Genomic DNA, 21,078 nt, shown 5'->3' with positions numbered 1-21,078 from the left:
TAGAGTATTCGCATGTTCTTCTTACAAATGTAATATGAAAAGGACAGACACAGTTTCACAGTTCTAAATTTAATTTTTAGATGGTAAAACCCGTGATTTTAGCACGCACTCGCGAACCTACTGTTTAAATTTGTATTGTGCACTAAAATTTTGAGTCTTTAAATGTGAAAGTCATGTTCCGTTCCTTTTTTAGCATTAGTAAAAAGAAAAGGATGCAGATACTCTAAATTTAGTTTAGAGAGAGACTAGAGAATTGGGGCCAGTGAATAGATGCGAACGGCTCAATGGAATAGAAATAATGGCATTAATACATAATAGTACAATATAATGATGCCCTTCGCATTTTATTAAAAATGCCGAGGTATTGTAGCGCGTCGGGCATGTTTGCCGACGCTGGAGTCCCGGACTACTACGCCGTTATACGAAATAGAATTGCGGGTTTCTGGGAAACCGTCCGTAATTCTAATAATAAAATGATCAAAGTCGTCGCTCAGGTATCCCCTGACAATGTGTTCTATAAACACTGGCTAAGGGTACACCAGATCCCGAACGCAAAATGACTATTCATTTTTTTCAAATGATTTTAACTAAATATTTTTATACGCATTTTAATTTTTAATTTTAACATGTTTTTATATGGGTCCCAAACCTGAAATAAAATGATTTTATTTTATTTTATTTATTTATTAACCATTAACATTCTGCAAAAATCAATCACTGGCAAAAAACTATAATAACTAAGTAGTTACTTGTCTTTCATTGTTCCCTGATAATAGTTGTGATTCGCCCTGAACTGGGACCTCGTGATATTACATAATTCCCTACATAATAATTAGTACCTACTTGATAAACAAAATAACATAGATTATGTCAATCTCCCGCAATCGCGCAGCTGGTCTCGCTACAAAATAATAATAGTTGACGCAAAACTGTTTTTGAAAAAAGTGAAAGACAGCACCTTCTAATAACATTATTGTGAAGTTATGATCAAATAGTGACGAAATTATTCCATTAAAAATGAAATAATTTCGTTTCTTATTAATATAAATATAGTTTCAGTTTCTAAAATGTAACTATAGACTGACCGAAAAAGTAGAAATTAAATGAGGGCGCCTCTTTCGTTCTTCTGCCAACACCATGGACTGCAACTTAAACAATATTGTAGGTACCTATCTGATATTTTTGTAGTAGTTTATGAAACGGTTGCATAATGGGTGTATTAAAACATGAGCGTGAGTTTAAAAAACCAGGCACAGGCGAGGCTCCCCGACATAGAGTAAAGTAATACACCTCCCCGACCTCCTATTACAACCTGGGTGAGGGTGAGCCCATAGATTAAGGATTATTTTGTACCACTAAGGTACCACCATAGATATAGGAATACGGTACCACCATAGGGTACCACTTGTACGGACTATAAATCACTACGCAAAACTTTTTATCTTGACATTCAAAAACAATGTTACCCGTTTCTAATGCTCAATACTTAGCACAGTCATTATTCTGAGATTCGTGATTGAGATACTTAGCGTTTGTTAGCGTCAGACGTCAGTGTCAATTTTTTTTTATGTCAATGTCAAATCGAAAATATGACATTTGGTTTTCGATGCATATTATAATACTCTGTGGTTTTCGAATTTCGATCACAGAGTGGGATCATGTAGGTATCCTATAGACTTGCGTTTTTGGCGGGAAACGCGAAGTGCGCTTTTTAATTGAAAATTGTTAAAAATATAGTTTTTGAGTGTAAATAGTACATTATTTTGTAAATAGTTTTCGTTAAACTGTGGTACAATGCCGTCAGATAGTGACGGCTGTGATTTGGAACCAGCAGCGGGCAAAAAGAGGAAGAAAATGCAAAAGGAGAAACCCTCTGAAAGTGATGGTGCAAAATACAAACCATTTATAAAACCAGGGTATCGCCGGGCGTACGGCGATACTAGTACCAATTCAGAATTCCCTGTATACGTAGAAAGCACAGAAGATATCAAACTAGGAAACAAAAACCCCCTAGTGGTATCCAAATATTTTAAACAAGTAAAAGGTGTAAGTGAAAGTAGGCGCATAAACGCTACTAAAATTATGCTTGTCTTCAAACAAGCGACAGCGGCTAATGACTTTTTGAAGCACGAGTGCCTTTCAGTTTATAAACTTCGAGCGTTCATCCCGGCGTCCTCTGTGGAAAGGGTAGGGGTGGTTAGGTTTATTCCAAAAGAATCTAGCAATCAGGAACTATTCAATAAACTCTCCTCGGAAAGTGAAGTAATAGGTGTAAAGAGATTTTTGAAAAAAGTGGGAGAGGAGCTAATTCCTCTCTCCACTATCAGTGTAATTTTCAGCGGTACTAGTCTACCGCAGTATATTTATTTGGACAACTGGAGATACAAAGTTTTCACTTATGTTCCTCCTTTGATGCAATGTTTTAAATGTATGAAATTTAACCATTATGGGAAAATTTGTAAAAATCAGCAAATATGCTCACGGTGCGCTGGTGAGCACCATTACAAGGACTGCACGACGGATACACTGAAGTGCAGCAATTGTGGGGGTGCGCATCTTGCAATATCAAAAACGTGTCCTGTAAAGGCAGCGAGAATGGAGAGGAACAAAAAAGAAACCTACTCAAAAGTAGTTCAAATAAGTAGTGCGAGTTTCCCTCCACTCCCAAAGCCTCAGAGCCCTCAGACATATGAAAAAAACCAAACTACATACTCACAGCCTAAGCAAACTACACAGACAAAGACAGAAATTTCACACAATGATATTGTAAATAACTCTAAGCTTTTAGGAGCCATAGTAAACACTTTGGTTACAATAGGGAACTCTAATAATATTAAGACTACTAATCAAATCAAAGAAACATTTTTAGAACATTTAAGTAAAATATAATGGATTCTCACCTAACTATTGTGCAGCATAATATCCAAAGTATTAACAATAAGAAACCCTTGGTTAAAACATTTTTGGAACAACATAATATTGATATTTTGCTATTAAATGAGACCTGGCAAAAAAATACAAGTAATCCTATTAGATTTTCAGGATATAATTTTGTAGGAAAAAATGCAAATAATGAACATGGTGGAGTAGGCATTTTATTAAAAAATACATTAAAATATAAAATATTGCCAACACAATTTTATCAAGATGTCCAGTCCATAGCAATTTCTCTAGAAACTAATATAGGTTCCGTGTCGATTCTATGTGTTTATTGTCCACCTAAAAATAAAAATAACAATTATTGTAGAATTAATAAACTTAAAAATATTATTGCTAGCTTACCAAAACCTTGTATAGTCTCAGGAGATTTTAACGCGCATCATATTGCTTTTGGGTGCAATTGTACAAATTCAAGAGGCAAAACATTGTTTGAAATTTTTGATGAACATGACCTATGCCTGTTAAACACAGGTGTATCTACTACAGTACAAAGACCTAATGCAAATAGCTCTGCTATTGATGTGACAGGGGTGAGTCCCGTATTAGCACCTCTATGTGAATGGTCAGTAGGTGACGATCCTTTGGGTAGTTACCACTATCCAACTTTTACAAAATTAAGCCTAGTTCCATCTAAATATTCTGTCAATGACAAAGTAGAGAAATTTCTATTTCATAAAGCAGATTGGACCAAATATTATGCAAAATCAGAGGAGTACTTTAAAGGTATATCTTTTGATGAAATAGATCCTTCACAGTCGTATGATAAGTTCTGTGAAGTTTTAAATACTCTTAGAAAAGAATTCGTTCCTTATGTAAAAATTGAAGGTCCTAGACTTTTTAAAACTCCTGCTCCTTGGTGGGATGAAAACTGTGAAGTTGCTGTTAAAAATTCGAGAGAAGCTTTACAGTTATATAAAAGAAATGGGTTGATGGAAAATTACATTAATTATAAACAATTGGATGCACAAAAAAAATTAATAATTAAGGATGCTAAGAAAAATAGTTGGTACAAGTTATGTTCAACATTCAATAGATATACTCCTATTACTAGAGTATGGAATTATATGAAAATGTTTAAACGTATTAAAAACCCACCACAGCATAAAAATGATGTATGGATTCCCGATTTTATTTCAAAATTTAAACATGATAACAATAACACAACGTTAAATACCTCTGTTTTCGAATTTAATAATGATTCTGACAAGCATATGTTACTTTTAAAGCCTTTCACTTTTGCAGAATTTAATATAGCACTTAAATCAAGAAAAAACTCTACACCCGGCTTAGATAACATTCCATATATAATGATTAAAAAATTGCATAAATTAGGTCAATTAGCTTTACTTGATATATTTAATAGGCTATGGGATAATCAATGTGTTCCAGAGAGTTGGAAGATCCAATGTATAGTACCGATTTTAAAACCTGATAAATCTTCATCTGATTGTAATTCATACAGACCAATATCACTAACATCATGCATAGGAAAATTATTTGAACAAATGCTGAAACTGAGATTAGATTATTTTACAGAAAAAAATAAATTATTACCAACATTCCAATACGGTTTCCGAAAAGGAAGAAGTGCTAATGAGAGTTTGACATCATTTGTATCGGATTTAAGAAGCTGTAAGTTATCAAAAGATGCTGCAGTATGTGTATTTTTGGATATAGAAGGTGCTTATGACAATGTTGATTTAAACCAGATTATTACTTCTCTTCATGAAATTGGCATTCCTGGAAAAATGTTAAAATGGCTATCAAATTTTTTAAATAACAGAAAGTTTTATGTTAAGTATAATAATATACTTCATGGACCTAACTCAACAAGTAAAGGCCTTATGCAAGGTGCATCATTATCTCCAATTTTATACAATTTATATACCTCTCAAATTGAGAAATATGTAACAACAAAGGATGTAAAAATTTTACAATTTGCAGATGACTTGTTATTATATAGTGTAAATAAAAATGTAGAAATAGCTGTAAATAATGTTAATTCAGCATTGACTCAGGTGCAAAATTATTACCAAAACACTTTAAAATTAAGTATTAATACCTCTAAAAGTTCATGCATGGTATTTGGTGGACCAGTAGATGTAAACATTAAATATAATAACTTAGATGTTCCAATTGTAAGAAATAAGAAGTTCTTAGGAGTAATTTTTGATACAAAACTAAAATTCGATGCTCACATTAACTACATTTGTAAAAATGCATTAAAAAGCATTAATCTTATTAGATGTTTAGCTGGTACATTTTGGGGTTCAGATCCCAAAGTTTTGACTTTGTTGTACAATAGTATGGTTAGAAGTCATTTTGATTATAGTTGTCTTGCGTATATGCAAACTAATCCATCGTTGTTGAAAAAATTGGATGTCATTCAAAATATAGGTTTGAGAATAATAAGTGGAGCAATGCGGTCTACACCTATTAATTCAATGGAAGTAGAAACATGTATCCCTCCTTTGCCGGTGAGACGTGTTTATTTGGCTGAAAAGTTTTGTTTGAAGCAACTATTCGCTAACTCTAACTTGGTAAACAAATTATTACTTCCACAGGATTTATTAAAAGTTACTGAAGCATCAATTGAAACTCTACAACCTACAGCGGAAGCACTTCTTTCCGGTAAAGGACCTACTATGTCAATGATTATGACTTATATGCAGTATGTACTCTGTGCTTATATGCATAGTATTGCTAGTAAGATAAATGTGAATGACGTTTGGCCTATGTATGATTGCCACTATGATGTAATAAACCTCGAAAATAGAATACACATCACTGATATTAAATCCAATTTAGACTTCCTATTGTTCATTGAAGAAAATTGTAAAAATCATTATAGGATATATTCGGATGGTTCTAAAAATGAGAACTTTGTAAGTTCTGCTTTTTATGATTCACAGTTAAAAAAATGTAGATCATATAAATTAAACTCTGACTGCAGTGTGTTTACTGCTGAATGCGTTGCCCTGTTCAAGGCATTGGAATATATCAAAGAAGAATTAATGTTTAAAATGAATAACTATGTTTTAATAACAGACTCGAAAAGTGTTCTTTTAGCTATAAATAATTTTAATTTTAGTAATTATAAATTAGTTTATATTATTTTCCAAATTAAAAATGTACTACTTAATTTAAAACAAAGGGGAATTAATATAGAATTTGTTTGGGTACCCTCCCACAGAGGCATAACAGGAAATGAAGTGGTTGATTCTGCTACAAGAAGAAGTAATTTTTATGAAGACTGTTCAAGTAGCATCAAAGTGCCATTTACGGATTTATGCAATACAATTAAAATAAGACAAAAGAAATTGTGGAGTGAAGTGTGGGATGTGACTAATAAAAATAAAGGAAAATGGTATGCGGAAATTCAAAAGGAAATACCAATACAACCATGGTATTTCAAAACAAAGTGTGAATCTAGAAAATTTACATCATTAATGAATAGACTGAGATTTGGTCACTGTCTGGTGCCAACACACCTGAATAAAATAAAAATACTAAACAGTAAAAAATGTAACTATTGTGAATATGAGGAGGCTGATGTTAATCATATGATACTCAAATGTCCAGCTTTTGGCATACAAAGACTTATATTAGCCAGTGATCTAAACACTATAAATATGGAACAAAAACAAAAAAATGATTTTCCCCGCCATGTAAAGGACTTGTTGTGTAAAACGTCATATTTTAAGTCTATTTTTAATTATATAAGTAATACTATAAATAAAGTGTAAAAACGTTAGACTAATTAGTTATAAGCAATTTTGTATTTTTAGAATAATATTTAGTTATAAGCAATTTTGTATTTTAGAATTTGTAAATTTTTGAAAGGCCTTAAAGGAGTGTTATCCAGGGCCGTAAAATAAATTAAAAAAAAAAAAAAAAAAAAAAGATCACAGAGTACATTGATTTCGATGCAAAAGACAAGTTGTCGCGAGTGTAGTGTAAATTCGAAATATTATTATTGTGAAATTTTATCATGTAAGTGATGAGTTGTACCGAAAATGAAAGTAACCCTTTTGTCGTATTCTTCTTACCAGCAGTTGTTGGCTGCCTGACAATACTCCTGGCTAGACGTTGGGCGAACGCTCAAGTTAGCAATACATCGTCTACTGCGGTCTCTCGACGCCGGAAAATAATAAAAGATCCGCTTATAAAGCGACCACTGCCCCCGATCGCTACTAAAATGGTGGCCACGGGCGCGAAAAAGAGCTCTGGAACTGCCAAGAAGGTAGGCTACGTCCAGTATCAGTGTCAATAAGTTGCGTTCATAAACACGAAAATAACCACCATATGTGAAAACCGCCAAGAAACGAGTGAAACTACTGAAGTGATACCAATATGGTCCTTCATATAAACAATATTCAGTCAGTATTATTATTCCAAGCCTATTTGAAAGAAGCTTTTACTTAAAAACCATTCCATTTAATAAAAATCACTCTGACCTTGCACTTGTACAGTAGTTGATTTATCGATCTATTTTGCTGTATGAGCGACGGCGGTGGTGTCTGTGGGACGGAGTGGGACCGCGCATTGGTTTGTCATTCAACTTTTTGTTTGGAATGCTGTGTGAAATGAAAGAACAGTACATCCATACATAGCACAGCTGTCAGCTATACATAATATTTTGTGACTCAACTTACTTAAAGCATGTTTCTTTTTAACTGCATTCTCACTGTTTACACATACTTAGTTCTCCATCAACCACTCTAGCCAAAAGTTAACTTCTAGTTCACCTTTATGTAGTAGCTATTGTGGCTAATTCCGTTGTACACAATCTCTAAGCTTAATTAAAATGACACGTCTAAATCTATTGCTATCACTTTCATAATGTTGCCTGCGGAAAAGGATAGCACTAGATTTAGACCTGTTGATTTAATTTAGTTTAGAGATTGTGTACATGAGGATCAACCCCAATAGCTATGTTATATTTTATAAAGACTTTAAAACTAAGCATACTTACTATTTAATTTACTATGGCTAATCTTTTCAAAACTTTTACAGGGTGCAGCACCCCAAGTTTCCGACGAGGATATCAATGGAAAGCGTACCAGACCACGCTTGTCACCGTCATCCACTGCCCCCGTGTCTGACATCAAGCTGGCAGACAACCCATTGCCTCCCAAACACATACCATTCCCGTACATACCACAGGACGGGGAAGTTCTGTTTGAGGTGATGTCCTTTGTGTTCACAACTGTTGCCATGGGGCTGCAGTTCTTGAATTTGTACAGGACTATGTGGTGGTTACCACACTCACATACTACACAGGCTGTGGTGAGGTTATACAATGATAATCAATTATTTTTAGTGTGAATTGTGGTTTGATAGCATGCAATTGGGTACTTTTGAATGTGATAAATATTATTACTTTATTATAAACTAAGATAAAAATAATGACATACACTGAAAAAAATATTAAAATCCAACAAAGATTTACAAAGTTACAGGCATTTTAATTTTGGAGTGGGAGGGTCTTCTACCCCTTTCTCGCAAAACGAAAATTTGTATGAAACCGCACGAAGCTACTATGGCATTAGTAGATGTGACGTCAAACTGCTGTATCGCTATCTCTGTCTAATCAGAAATATTTAAATGCTTATAACTTTTTTGTTATATGATCGATTTAATTAGTTTTTTCAGTTTACGTCATTATTTTTATTCTAGTTTATGATAAAGAAATAAAAAAATTGGAGTCAAATACCCAATTTGGGTATGCTGATAGTGAATTGTTCAATTTAACTTATTTAAATTCAAACTTAGTAAAATTAAAGAGTATACAGATGTTTAACTTACAAACGTTACTAGTGTCCAGCCCCGGTTTCGCACAGGCAGCTTATTACAATTTTATTAAGGACTAGCTTATACTCGCAACTTCGTCTGCGTGAACTACACAATTTTCAAACCCCTGTTTTACCCTTAGGGATTGAATTTTCAAAAATCCTTAGCGGATGCCTACGTCATAATAGCTAACTGCTTGCCTAACCCGATCTGTTTACTAGTTCCAGCTGTGAGTTGATAGATCAGTCAGTCAGTCACCTTTTCCTTTTATATAATATTTAAGATCTCTATTTTTTTGGAAATAAAATATAGCCTAAATAATGGAGCTTTCTACTGGTGAAAGAATTTTCAAAATCGGTTCAGTAGTTTTACCCCCTACAAACACACTTACAAATTTTACCTCTTTATAATATTAGTATAGATTTGTATAGATTTGCCCTCTGTATTAATGAAACATTTACTTTTTTCAGAACTTCTACCTGATAGATCCACACTTGGTGGCGTTCATAGTGACACTGCTCAGTCGAAGACTGCTTTTAAGTGTTAGTCTTGCATTGCTCGCATGTGTCGTGCCGCCAAAGAAGATGCCACATGTCACTATTGCAGCCAGGTAACAAATGACTGATTAAGAGAATAAGTTATAAAAATTAAGTACATATTTAAAATATACTCATCTATCTAATCTATATACATATCTGTATATATATATATAAATGAATCGCTGAATGTGTTGCTAATCGCAAATCTCGAGAACAGCTGAACCGATTTTGCTAGTTATTTTTTTATAATATTCCTTGCTTACGAGGATGGTTCTTACGGAGAGAAAAATTTTAAAAATTGCCTGAAAAAGAATCGACTGTTAGGCGGTACGAACTTCGCCGGGGCAGCTAGTATTATAATATAAGATAAAGCTGACTGACTGATCTATCAACGTACAGCTCAAAGTATTGGATGAATCGAGCTGAAATTTGGCATGCAGATAGCTATTATGATGTAGACATCTGCTGAGAAAGGATTTTTGAAAATTCTACAAGGCCAACACAGAACCACAGGTATTGTCTATCACCACCATCATCATCAACAACCGATAGATCTCCACTGCTGGACATAGATCGCTTGTAGGGACTTCCACATGCCACTCTCTGGCGCCACCTGAACCCAATAGTTTCTTGCAGACGTTGTCCGTCCACGTAGTTGGGGGTCTTCCGACACTGCGCTTTCCGGTGTGAGGTCGCCATTTGAGCACGACCAGGTGTCATCTAGTATAATAATAAATAATTGTTATTTCAGGATGTTCATCCTAGGCGTAGTGCTGGGTGCACTCTCCTGGTGTACATACTTTATAATGGTCAAATACCATGTCCTCAAGATATTTTACTTGTGCTACCCGTAAGTAACAAGTCTTTTATATTGAAAACCGGCCAAGTGCGAGTCAGACTCGCGCACCGAGGGTTCCGTACTACAGTCGTACTTTTTCGACATTTTGCATGATAAATCGAAAACTAAAAGTCTGTTTAAGAATGTACAGGTAATGCCCTTTCATATGATACCCCGCTTGGTATAGTAATCTTACTTTGGAATTATCAATTATTTATTCATGAACACATTTAAATTTTTTTTGTGACGTAATCACAAATTCACGGTTTTCGAATTTATTCCTTTACTTGTGCTATAAGACCTAACTACGTACCAAATTTCATGATTCTTGGTCAACGGGAAGAACCCGTTGACGGACAGGGTGGACAGATGGACATACAGACAGACAAAGTGATTCTGTTTCATATTATATTCTGCAATTTAAGGAAAAAAACTTTTTTTACAGGGCACTAATATACTTCATACTATTTGGATTCAACTCAAGTCCATTCTTAGAATTGCATAATACAGATACTCCGCTCATGCACAGCTGTTCACATGAGCCAGAGCAAATTCGCACAGAAGTTGAAGTTTTGAGACAGGACTTCAATATGAGAGTCAAGAAAATATTGTTCAATTCCATATTGGGGGCATACTATAGTAGTTTTGTGCCATGCTGTTTTGCACAGGTAAGAAATTTCTCAGTTTTTTGCTCAACACAAATACTCAGCTTTTGCAGTTTTGTTTGCATGAACCAGAGCAAATTCGCACAGAAGTTGAAGTTTTGAGATAGGACTTCAATATGAGAGTCGAAGAAAATATTGTTCAATTCCATATTGGGGGCATACTATAGTAGTTTTGTGCCATGCTGTTTTGCACAGGTAAGAATTTTCTCAGTTTTTTGCTCAACACAAATACTCAGCTTTTGCAGTGTTGTTTGCATGAACCAGAGCAAATTCTCACAGAAGTTGAAGTTTTGAGACAGGACTTCAATATGAGAGTCAAGAAAATATTGTTCAATTCCATATTGGGGGCATACTATAGTGGTTTTGTGCCATGCTGTTTTGCACAGGTAAGAAATTTCTCATTTTTTGCACTACACAAATACTCAGCTTTTGCACATTGTTGTTTGCATGAACCAGAGCAAATTCGCACAGAAGTTGAAGTTTTGAGACAGAACTTCAATATGAGAGTCAAGAAAATATTGTTCAATTCTATGTTGGGGGCATACTATAGTAGTTTTGTGCCATGCTGTTTTGCACAGGTAAGAAATATCTCATTTTTGCGTAATCCGAGTATAGATCAGGTGTCTCCAACCTTTTTTTAGCCTAACAGCGATCACACACTCATCCATCCGATCGGAATCCGTGAAAATACGGATATAAAAAATATCTAGGACATATGTTTTTTTAATCTGACATTTTGTAAGGGGCTTTTACAGATAATCTATATGCCAGCCCCATCGTTATTCGTTACAAACGAAATTAAAATCAAACTACATAAATAAATCTAAAACTATATCAAATCAAACTATATCAAATCACTAACAAATTTATACACTTATGTTATAAGCTACCATACAAAACAAAAAGGTACATATTTTCACAGACTCGGATCGGATGAGTGCGTAACCGCCGTAAGGGCGGTGATTAAATCGCTTCTTCCTCACCTGTTTTTGAGGGTGTTGAGTCCAAGCTTTGTAAGACTTTGCTCGAGTCGTGGGATATGAAATGTTTTATATTGTTTTTCAGTCGTATCTCCACTACGATGCTGCGGGGGCCGCTCAACAAGTAGGGTTGGTGTGGGGCGCGCTGTGCGGCCGATACGCAGCGCATCTGTTGCCCGCAGCGCACACAGACGCGCCGCATCGAGCCGCGAGGCATTTAGGACGGTGGACGCTCGTGACAGGTAAAGTTACTTATAGTATTGTGTAAAATCTACCTTCGGATATACAGGGTGTAACTAGAACGCTGGCAAAACGGACGACATGATAGTACTGATGATCATTGATATGATACCATAAAAAAACCGGCCAAGTGCGGGTCAGGCTCGCGCAATGAGGGTTCCGTACTACAGTCGTATTTTTTTGACATTTTGCATTCAAAAACTATGATGGATAAAAATAAATAAAAATCTGTTTTAGAATGTACAGGTGAAGACCTTTCGTATGATACCCCACTCGATATAGTTATCTCGCTTCGAAAGTTGAAAATACTAATTATTAGTTCATGACCACAATTTAATTTTTTTTGTGTGATCTAACCCAAAATTCACGGTTTTCAAATTTTTCCCAAAATGTCAGCTATAAGATCTACCTACCTGCCAAATTTCATGATTCTAGGTCAACGGGAAGTACCCTGTAGGTTTCTTGACAGAGAGGCAGACAGACAGACAACAAAGTGATCCTATAAGGGTTCCGTTTTTCCTTTTGAGGTACGGAACCCTAAAAAACGCAAAAAACTTTCCTATATTTTGTAAAATTTCATGTTATATTGCAAATAAAACATACACAGGATCTCGTCGCAACGTCCTTATGCAATACATAATATTATTTTTTTACAGCGTTATCGTCAGATACGAGTGAGGTTCCCGAGTGGTCGGGCAGTAAATGGTGGCGCAGCGGCGCGCGCGTACGCGTGGCGGACTGTGTCTATGAAGCGAGCGCACCACTTGTATGCGCGCATCCTACTGACGCGCATCACACGAGGTTTTATGTAAGTACTAGGTGATGTCTGTACCCGCGTCGGGGTTGATTGTTTTTCCAAATATCCTGCGCCAGCTCTTTGATTTTAAAAAAGCTTATGTAACTCCAGGTTTTATGTGAGTAAAAAGTAGCTTATGTCACTCTCCAGGTCTTCTACATCCATGCAAAAAATCAGGTCTACATCTGTCTTCTGGAATGAAGAAAGCTTCTTTACCAAAGTTTGTCAAAAACGGTTCTACAGATAAGTTGTGAATAGATATAACAGAAAGTCTGGCACACTTTCGTATAATATTACGGTTTATTTGAAAAGTCACAATTTCACAATAATGCAAATTCAGTTTGCAGAAAAATGTCCAAACCAAGGCAGTCTTTCAATTAACATTCTTAGGGTCGATACACATTGATTGTCGCTGTTACTCTGTCTCCTAAACACATTTACGCTCGGTCGACGACGATCGTTAGAATCTATAATTTATATGGAAGTCACCGTTTGTCGCGCACGAAGTTGCGGCAACTTTCATATTATTTACAGATTCTAATTGACGCCGTCGACTGAGTTGCCGGCGACTAGTCGACCATGCGTAATGGCTCTTAAAGATGAAATTTAAACACACCTTGAATACAGTTTACGCGACGAATTTTCATAAAACTTTTTCCCCTTACAGTCAGTGTTCAACAACCCATCAAAGTTGCTGTGCCTGCTGTTGTGCCTGCAACTAGCGCTAGTGGCGACGCAACTGTGTCTTCTGTTCAGCTCATTCGCATGGCACTACTTTTTAGCAGTCCTCATACTACTATTCATAAACTACTATACACTATTCAAAATGGCGCGCGACTATCTAGTCGCGTGGAAAGTTTACAAGGCAGAGAACTTGATACAAGACAAAAATGTCGCAATGCAAACGACTAACTGACAAACTGATAAAGACAAGTGTATGTATCTCCCGCGCACATTTTCGGACAAGGATTTTTGCTGACTGTACTTTTTGTAAAGTTTTGTTCACACTGTAAACTCTGATATTTAAAACTGACAACAGACTATGTAAACAAGTATAACGCGTAAAATTTAACTCCTCACACGCGATTTTAACTTTTTGTGTAAAATTCATGTCAAAAGTCAGTTGACCCATAGAGCTGAAATGGTGCGTGAGGAGTCATTATTTACCGACTATAACAACTTTGTTGTGAACTCCCAGTTGCAACTCGGTCGACCTGGCAATCCATACAAAACTATCATGTTGACAATGGCGAATGCATAATAGTCAACTTGACAGTTTTGTATGAAGTGACAGGCCACGATGCAACTACATATTAATATTCTATTTTTGTCAGTGTTCATAAATTACTGCTATTCAAAATATGCGACTATATTGTCGCGTGGAAAGAGTACAAGGCAGAGAACTTGATACAAGACAAAAATGTCGCAATACAATCGACTAACTTATAGACCGCAATGCATATTTACGTATGCATTTTTTTTTGCTGATGGTACTTTTTGTTGTAAATTATTTGTATTATACTGTGTCAAATATTTTTTTATTGACAACTATAAAAACTATTGTTGTATTTTTTTATTACCTACAAAATATTAAGTATGTTTCAACATAATTAATATGGGTAATTTCTTAATAATGGTAAAAAATAGTTGTACATCTGCCCTTAGTAATAATCCTGATTGTGATCATGGGGAAAAATGTAAAAGCATAACAGTTAAGCTATCAGTGGTTGCACTTGACATTTGGTCAGGAAATTTTACAGTTGTTGAATAAAAAAAATATAACTACACTAGCGGCACGCTATGATGGCCGGTTTGACACATTACAATAGTGATGTGGAATGTCAATTTATTCTCGAACAAAAAACAATTAAGTTTTGTTTTTGTACCTGATTAAATAGGTTTAATAAAACAAAAATGTATATGTTTATTTAATTTATTTGAACGAACTGAATATTTGAACGAAAATGAATATACATACTTTATATGCACACAAGAAACATATGAATACAAAAGATACCGAAAAAGGTGCCACAAAAGGCCATAATTAATCAGATTCGTCCATACTACTATTTTCACTGTCGTCACTGCTATCATCACATACATTAATAATTATATGTTCGTTTTCTATAATATTATCTATTTTCACATCTCTTTCATAATCTTCCCTTATTAATTTAACAGTTCTATTCACAACCTTTTCCCAGTCTCCTTTAGTCACATGTTCACAAGCTTCTTCTAATAATTTTAGCATTTTTTTTGTGGTAAATGGGGGTTCTGTATTGTGTCTTGCAGCATATCCCTTAATTTGAGCCCACACCAACTCAATCGCATTATACTCACAATGGTAAGGCGGTAACCGTATAACTCTGTGCCCATGTTCTAATGCTATTTCGTCAATGACGTATCGGATCTTGGTTGGTTTGTTTTCTTTTAAAAGACGTACTAATTCCGCTTTTAACATATTCATGTTTGCATCTACGCCATTTTTACGAAGCCATGCGACGATATCAGCTTTCTTTTGGGATTGGGCAGGTGGCTTGTCAATTTGCATCGAGTGGTATGGGGCGTTGTCCATAATTATAATAGATGGTTCAGGGAGGCTACACAACATTGAGGTAAACCATTCAGTAAACTTTTCTCCATTCATGTCTTCATGATAGTCTCCAGTGGTTTTTGACGCAAAAGCCATGAGAGAACCTTCGACAAACCCGTTGATGGTTCCGGCGTGACAAATTATAAGTCGCGATCCTTTTCCTACAGGAACTTTGGAAGTAGATGCTGCTGTGTCATCGTTCCAAGAACGGCCTACAGTATGGTTAGCATTAAGCCATGTTTCATCCAAGAACACAACATTTTGCCAATTTTTGATTTCTTTCACTTGCCGTAAAAAAGTATACCTTGCCATCGCTATATCAAATCTTTCCATCAATATTTTGCGTTTGTTACATTTTTTGTATCGAAATCCAATGGTCTTCAAAATCTTCGTTAAAGAACTTTCCCCACCGAAGAATAATCCAGCTTCCTTCAGTGAATGCACCAACTTTTTTCTTGTTGGATACTCCTTCTGTAAATAGTAGCCGTAAACATGTCTTCGGATAGCATCGGCATCAAAGCTATCGATGCCTACGACTGGTTTTGCTCGTTTTCTCTTTTTTGGTGTGTGAAGTTTATTTTCTTCTGTGCCAGTCTCGCCATATTTTTTTTTAGTTATCCGTCTAACAGTTCGTTGTCCAATATTAAGCGCATCAGCTACGCGTTCAACCACTGACGTTATAGGTAAAATTGGCCCTCCATTTTGAGCTTCACGATCGAAATAGTTACGAAGGCGTATTAGGAACTCACGTGTCTGACTATTTAGAACAGTTCTCTGCGTACGTTCGGTCATATCGACGAAATCCACAACAAAGGGCTTGAACAGAGTCCAAATTAACGAGCAAGGGTCAACAGTAATGCAGTATCAATATTTGAAATCCAAAGCCAGGTCAAAACTATATCACAATCGCATTGCACTGACAGTTTATACTTTTCGAAGCAACGTCAATTCGAAACTGCTTTGTTTTGCATTGAGCATTGACGCGAGTTTGCCGGAGGTAGTAGTTGTGCTAGCCAGCGATCCTATGTGACGATCGTATTAGATTCCATTTTTAAAAATTTATTGATATTTTTTTGCGATTTCAGAGGTTTGTCCACATAGTGAAAATTGTTCATATTCACAAGTACATTCACCCCTTAAATGGTGCAAACTGATTTTTCTACACTTGTATACATTTAAGAAATCAATTTAATAAATAAATTTTGAGTCCTAAACCTAAAACTACATTCGATAAAATTTATGAATCTCTGCACATCACTATCGTCAATAAAGTAATACAATTATTTCCTTCAAAGTCGTTATCAATTAATACGGAACTTCATGAGCGGACAAACGTCAAACCGGCCATCATAGCGTGCCGCTAGTTTAACCTCTTTATTTATTTGAACAGCTGTGAATAAGACTTTGATGTACTCAGCCATTTTAATTTTGTAACAACTATGTTATAGTAAAAATGTTGATTTAACAAATTTCTAGTCTAAGTACAAGGAGTCAGATTCGTAATTCGTATATTAAGTAATTAATATTTATTGATAAAATAATTCTTCCAATATTTGTAACAAAATGCTAATTTTGTAAAGCACATTTTAAACTTACTTTGAGAATATTAACATGGCCTATTGCCAAAAAGGTACTGTTTTAGAATAGAAGTTAGGTACATGACGTCATTATAAATTAAATATGGCGGATCCACCATTTGCCACACAGAGTTTTTGAATTTTAAATTGATTAAGAATTCTCTCTCTATCGTATTCGCGTTTATAGGCGAGTTAAAAGTTAAATCAATTCATCTTTTGACACTTGTTGCCAGTATTATATTCTCAATGTAAATGTTGCCCACAAAATTTTTAAATTAAAAAAAACCTGATTTGGATCTGTTATTTATAAATTTATAATGTACTTAAATGTTTACAACTTGCTTTTAAACTGGGCGTTTCGTATAAATTAAGGTCATCACTGACTTACACCAGCAAAACACAACATACAGCTTGCCTCTAAATATTCAAATGAGGGATTCTGGCCTAGTTATGACAAAGCATATCAATCAAATGCAATTGTTAAGCAACGTTGACTCAAGTCGGTAATTGGATGGGTGACCAACTTTGGCCTTTTTGTTTCCTGTTGAGTTTAATGAGCATGTAAAGCCATTGCACATCGGTCCCCGTTATTATCACTAACATCTGACAATAACTAAAAATCTAGTTCTCTTTAAATTGAGTTATATGCAGACGGATCTGGGAACCCACTACATTATTATCCAAAGAAAATGTCTACCATTATGTGATTAATGGAAATGGATCACAACCCTCAGCAATGAGGTATACCGACGCACAGACATTGTATGTTGTCTTTGGATACAATTGGGTAATTGACTCCAATTTTTTTATTACTTTATTATAAACTAGGATAAAAATAATGACGAAAATTGAAAAACTAATTAAATCGAAAGCATTTAAATATTTCTGATTAGACACAGATAGCAATATAGAATTATGACGTCATTTTGACAAATGCCATAGTAGCTTCGTGCGGTTTCATACAAATTTCCCACTCCAAAATTAAAATTCCTGTAACTTTGTAAATCTTTGTTGGATTTTAATATTTTTCTCAGCGTACGTCATTATTTTTATCCTAGTTTATAATAAAGTAATAATATTAATCAAATTCAAAAGTAGTAAAATACCCAATTGTGTAGTGTGGAAGCAATTTGGTTTGTGTCAGTGATGTGTGACAACCATTATATTTTTAAGAGCACTCTCATGTAATTGGAAATCATTAAGACTGACGTTAACTAAGTTGTAGTTTTAGTTTCCGATTATATTATAATTTGTTCACAGTGCGGAGATATACATGATTTCCTATTTCCCCAGGAACCATTGAAAAAATGAACAAATATATTAATTACATACTTGCCATATATTCCTGATTTTAATTTCATATTCCCTAAATTCTAGGCTGTAAAATCTAGAGATCTAATAAAATAAAACTTGAAAGCCAACCAACTACAAGGATGTTTTGCTACAATTTTGGTACAGAACTCTAAAATCATTTTAATCTATCAAATATGCTATTTTTATTTTTATTTTGACAAAAATTTCTTCTTACAGAACACAGTCTACAGACCATTTTATATAATAAAACATATTATTATGATCAAACCAAAAAGTAAAAGTAAAACTGTTTTATTTTTTAAGTCTTATCAATAGGTTTTAACTTTACATAGGTAAGTATAAATATTTTTTATTTTTACAATATACAAATACAAAATACTATTTAAGAAATGCATCATTGCACTTTTTTGGTACAATATTTTTTTCTTAGTTACAACTTATAATAATAATCACACTTGTCACTTAACTAAAACCCAGGATGGTGTCTTTTTGCTATCATTAATTTGTACATTCATAGATTTCATTTTGTCCCTGACAACATCAGAAGCTGCCAAAAGTTCCTTATCCTTCCTTTCTAAAGCATTCAATCTAACCGTATGCCTGAATTCCACTACAGTGTCTATTAGGGAATTTGTGACTTGGTCTTTTGTGGACTCTGTCAACTTTAACCCAAAACCAGTCAAAATGTGTACAATATACTCTGCTATTAAAATTATAGGCACAGGGTAATATTCTGATGTATTTGATTTCATAATTTTATTTGCCTTAGCAACTAAGTGAAGTAAATAATTTATACACGAAGCTGTATCGAAGTCCATTCTTAACGATTCAAGATTATTTTCCTCGACTTTTTGCAGTTCATTCAATAAACGATTGTTATAATTAGCGTGCAAGGAGCTATTGTTGTTAGCGTAAATACTGACATCTTTAAAAAAGAATTTGAATTTGTTTAAAACATCTTCTGCTGTTAACATTAATTCATCGCTGAATTCCATAGTGTAGCGATAGTTTGACATTAGACATGCCATTCTAAATGTATCAGCACTGTATTTATCTACTATATTAGGTATTGATATGATATTTTGGAGAGATTTAGACATTTTTGTGTCTTTCAAATTTAAATGTCCAACATGTATCCAGTAGTTCGCCCATTGCCTAGTATTGTGAAAGGCGCAGGATTGTGCTTCCTCATTTTCATGATGGGGGAATTGTAAGTCAATACCGCCTGCATGGAAATCTAGCTGGGAACCGAATATCTTACTGACCATAGCAGAACATTCTATATGCCAACCTGGTCTTCCCTCTCCCCAATCAGTTTGCCAGCTTGGTTCCCCAGGCTTATGACCTTTCCATAATGCAAAGTCCATCTTATTCCTCTTTGCCTCACTGCTAGACTCACCGCCATCTTGCATTCTCTGCAACTTTCCATATGCTGGATATTTAGATGTATCAAAATAAACCGAACCATCTTTAGCAACGTAGCCTATACCAGAGTCAATAAGGCCTTTGACAAATTGACTGATAGAATTCATGTGATCTGATACTCTAGTTATAATCATCGGTTTCTCAACGTTCAAGCTCGACATATCCAACCAAAATTCATGCTCATATTTCTTAGCTACCGTTCTAAAATCAGTTTTGGTTTCGAGACCTTTTTTAATTATCTTATCGTCGATATCTGTAACTCCCATTGCGGTGACGAGCTTGATTTTAAAAAAGGACTTTAATATCCTTTGTATAATGTCTAGTTTCACGTAGCAACACGCGTGGCCTATATGTGCAGAATCGTATACCGTGGGACCGCAGGAATACCAAGTAGCGATAGTCGGGTCATTTAGTATTATAGGAACCTTTTCTTCCGCTACACAGTTGTAAACGTAAGCTCCTGTAGGATTACCATTCGGCATTAACCATTTCGTATCTTTGTACGGTTTTAAACTGCACACGTGCGTGAGTTTTCTATTGAAGATTGGGAATAATTTTCTCATTGTGTTAACACTTTTCTGATCTTGATCATATGACACACACAACACTTATTTATTTATTAAAGTCGTATATTCGTTTTCCTTGTATTTTATCTTGATATTGTCACTTAAAATGGTGTGAAAATGGCTTAAAATTTTTTGTTTATCATTATCAGATTATCAGCTGTTTTGATTTTTCCAAGCTTCCGAATTTTCCATCAAATGTCACTGTCAAAATGCAACTTCCCATAGAGTAAAGATTTTCCTTTACGAGTTCACTATACCTTCCGATTTGCAGGATCATCCGGAAACTTCTTTGCTAAAGCCTAAACGCAAGGGCAGTTTGCTACTACAATAATTATTTATTGACATTGTACAGCCATGAAAAGTAACATTGGTGACTGGTTAGTAGACCTGTGAGTACGGCAATCGCTGTCAACCACCGTTAAGAGGTTCCGAGATGGTCAAGCGGCTTGACGTCAAGCACGTATATTTTTGCTTTAGTTAAGCATTTTGACCGTTTACAATGTCTGCTTTGTGCTTGACGCGTGATTGATGCAATTTTATATTTTTTGTTTACGTAACGTTCGCGTCGGTTGGCTTGATTGATCAAGCATAGCTCTTGTCTGTCTGTCTGCTGACTGCTCTGACATGTCATTCGCACTGAAAAGTCAGACATGGTGGACGTTAAAGCTTTTAATAATTGTACAATTTTATTTAAACAGACATTTTTATACTTCTGTTCCTTCCTCTGTCAGTTCTGTCTAACCTTCTAAGAGATCACCTTTGTCGAAAGCCAGTGTATAACCGTGTAGCGTGTAGCAAGCTCTACTCTATGG

At 35.0% G+C, this 21,078-nt stretch overlaps 2 protein-coding genes and 1 long non-coding RNA gene across 4 annotated transcripts in view; 1 reads left to right on the top strand and 2 right to left on the bottom strand.

Annotated features, from left to right (window-relative positions):
* Positions 1-6,811: 6,811 nt before the first annotated feature.
* Positions 6,812-13,707, top strand: LOC117986223 (transmembrane protein 39A). 2 transcript variants are annotated; one of them, XM_069501757.1, is made up of 8 exons: positions 6,812-7,183; positions 7,957-8,127; positions 9,204-9,343; positions 10,024-10,122; positions 10,556-10,778; positions 11,841-11,997; positions 12,652-12,803; positions 13,459-13,707. In XM_069501757.1, exons 1-8 carry the CDS (start codon positions 6,941-6,943, stop codon positions 13,705-13,707), a joined length of 1,434 nt encoding a protein of 477 aa, XP_069357858.1. In that variant the 5' UTR covers positions 6,812-6,940. The 2 variants fall into 2 exon arrangements, with proteins under 2 accessions (XP_069357858.1, XP_034828952.1); XM_034973061.2 differs by having other exon boundaries at positions 7,957-8,229.
* CysRS-m (cysteine--tRNA ligase-like protein, mitochondrial) lies at positions 13,459-20,449 on the bottom strand. The gene is made up of 2 exons (XM_034973062.2): positions 16,755-20,449; positions 13,459-14,578 (listed from the first exon to the last, which is right to left on the bottom strand). The coding sequence occupies exon 1, from the start codon at positions 20,261-20,263 to the stop codon at positions 18,734-18,736; it is 1,530 nt and encodes a 509-aa protein (XP_034828953.1). The 5' UTR covers positions 20,264-20,449; the 3' UTR covers positions 13,459-14,578; positions 16,755-18,733.
* LOC138402999 (uncharacterized) overlaps positions 14,709-21,078 on the bottom strand; it is an 80,122-nt gene continuing 73,752 nt past the window's right edge. Inside the window, exon 2 of the long non-coding RNA XR_011237308.1 lies at positions 14,709-16,754. This is a non-coding gene — a long non-coding RNA (uncharacterized lncRNA). The remainder of the gene's footprint in view (positions 16,755-21,078) is intronic.

This window comes from Maniola hyperantus, chromosome 11 (genome assembly GCF_902806685.2).
Source record: "Maniola hyperantus chromosome 11, iAphHyp1.2, whole genome shotgun sequence".
NCBI classification, from domain to species: Eukaryota; Metazoa; Arthropoda; class Insecta; order Lepidoptera; family Nymphalidae; genus Maniola; species Maniola hyperantus.
The sequence above is the reverse complement of the archived record's forward strand: the minus strand, read 5'-3'. Positions and strand labels throughout refer to the sequence as shown.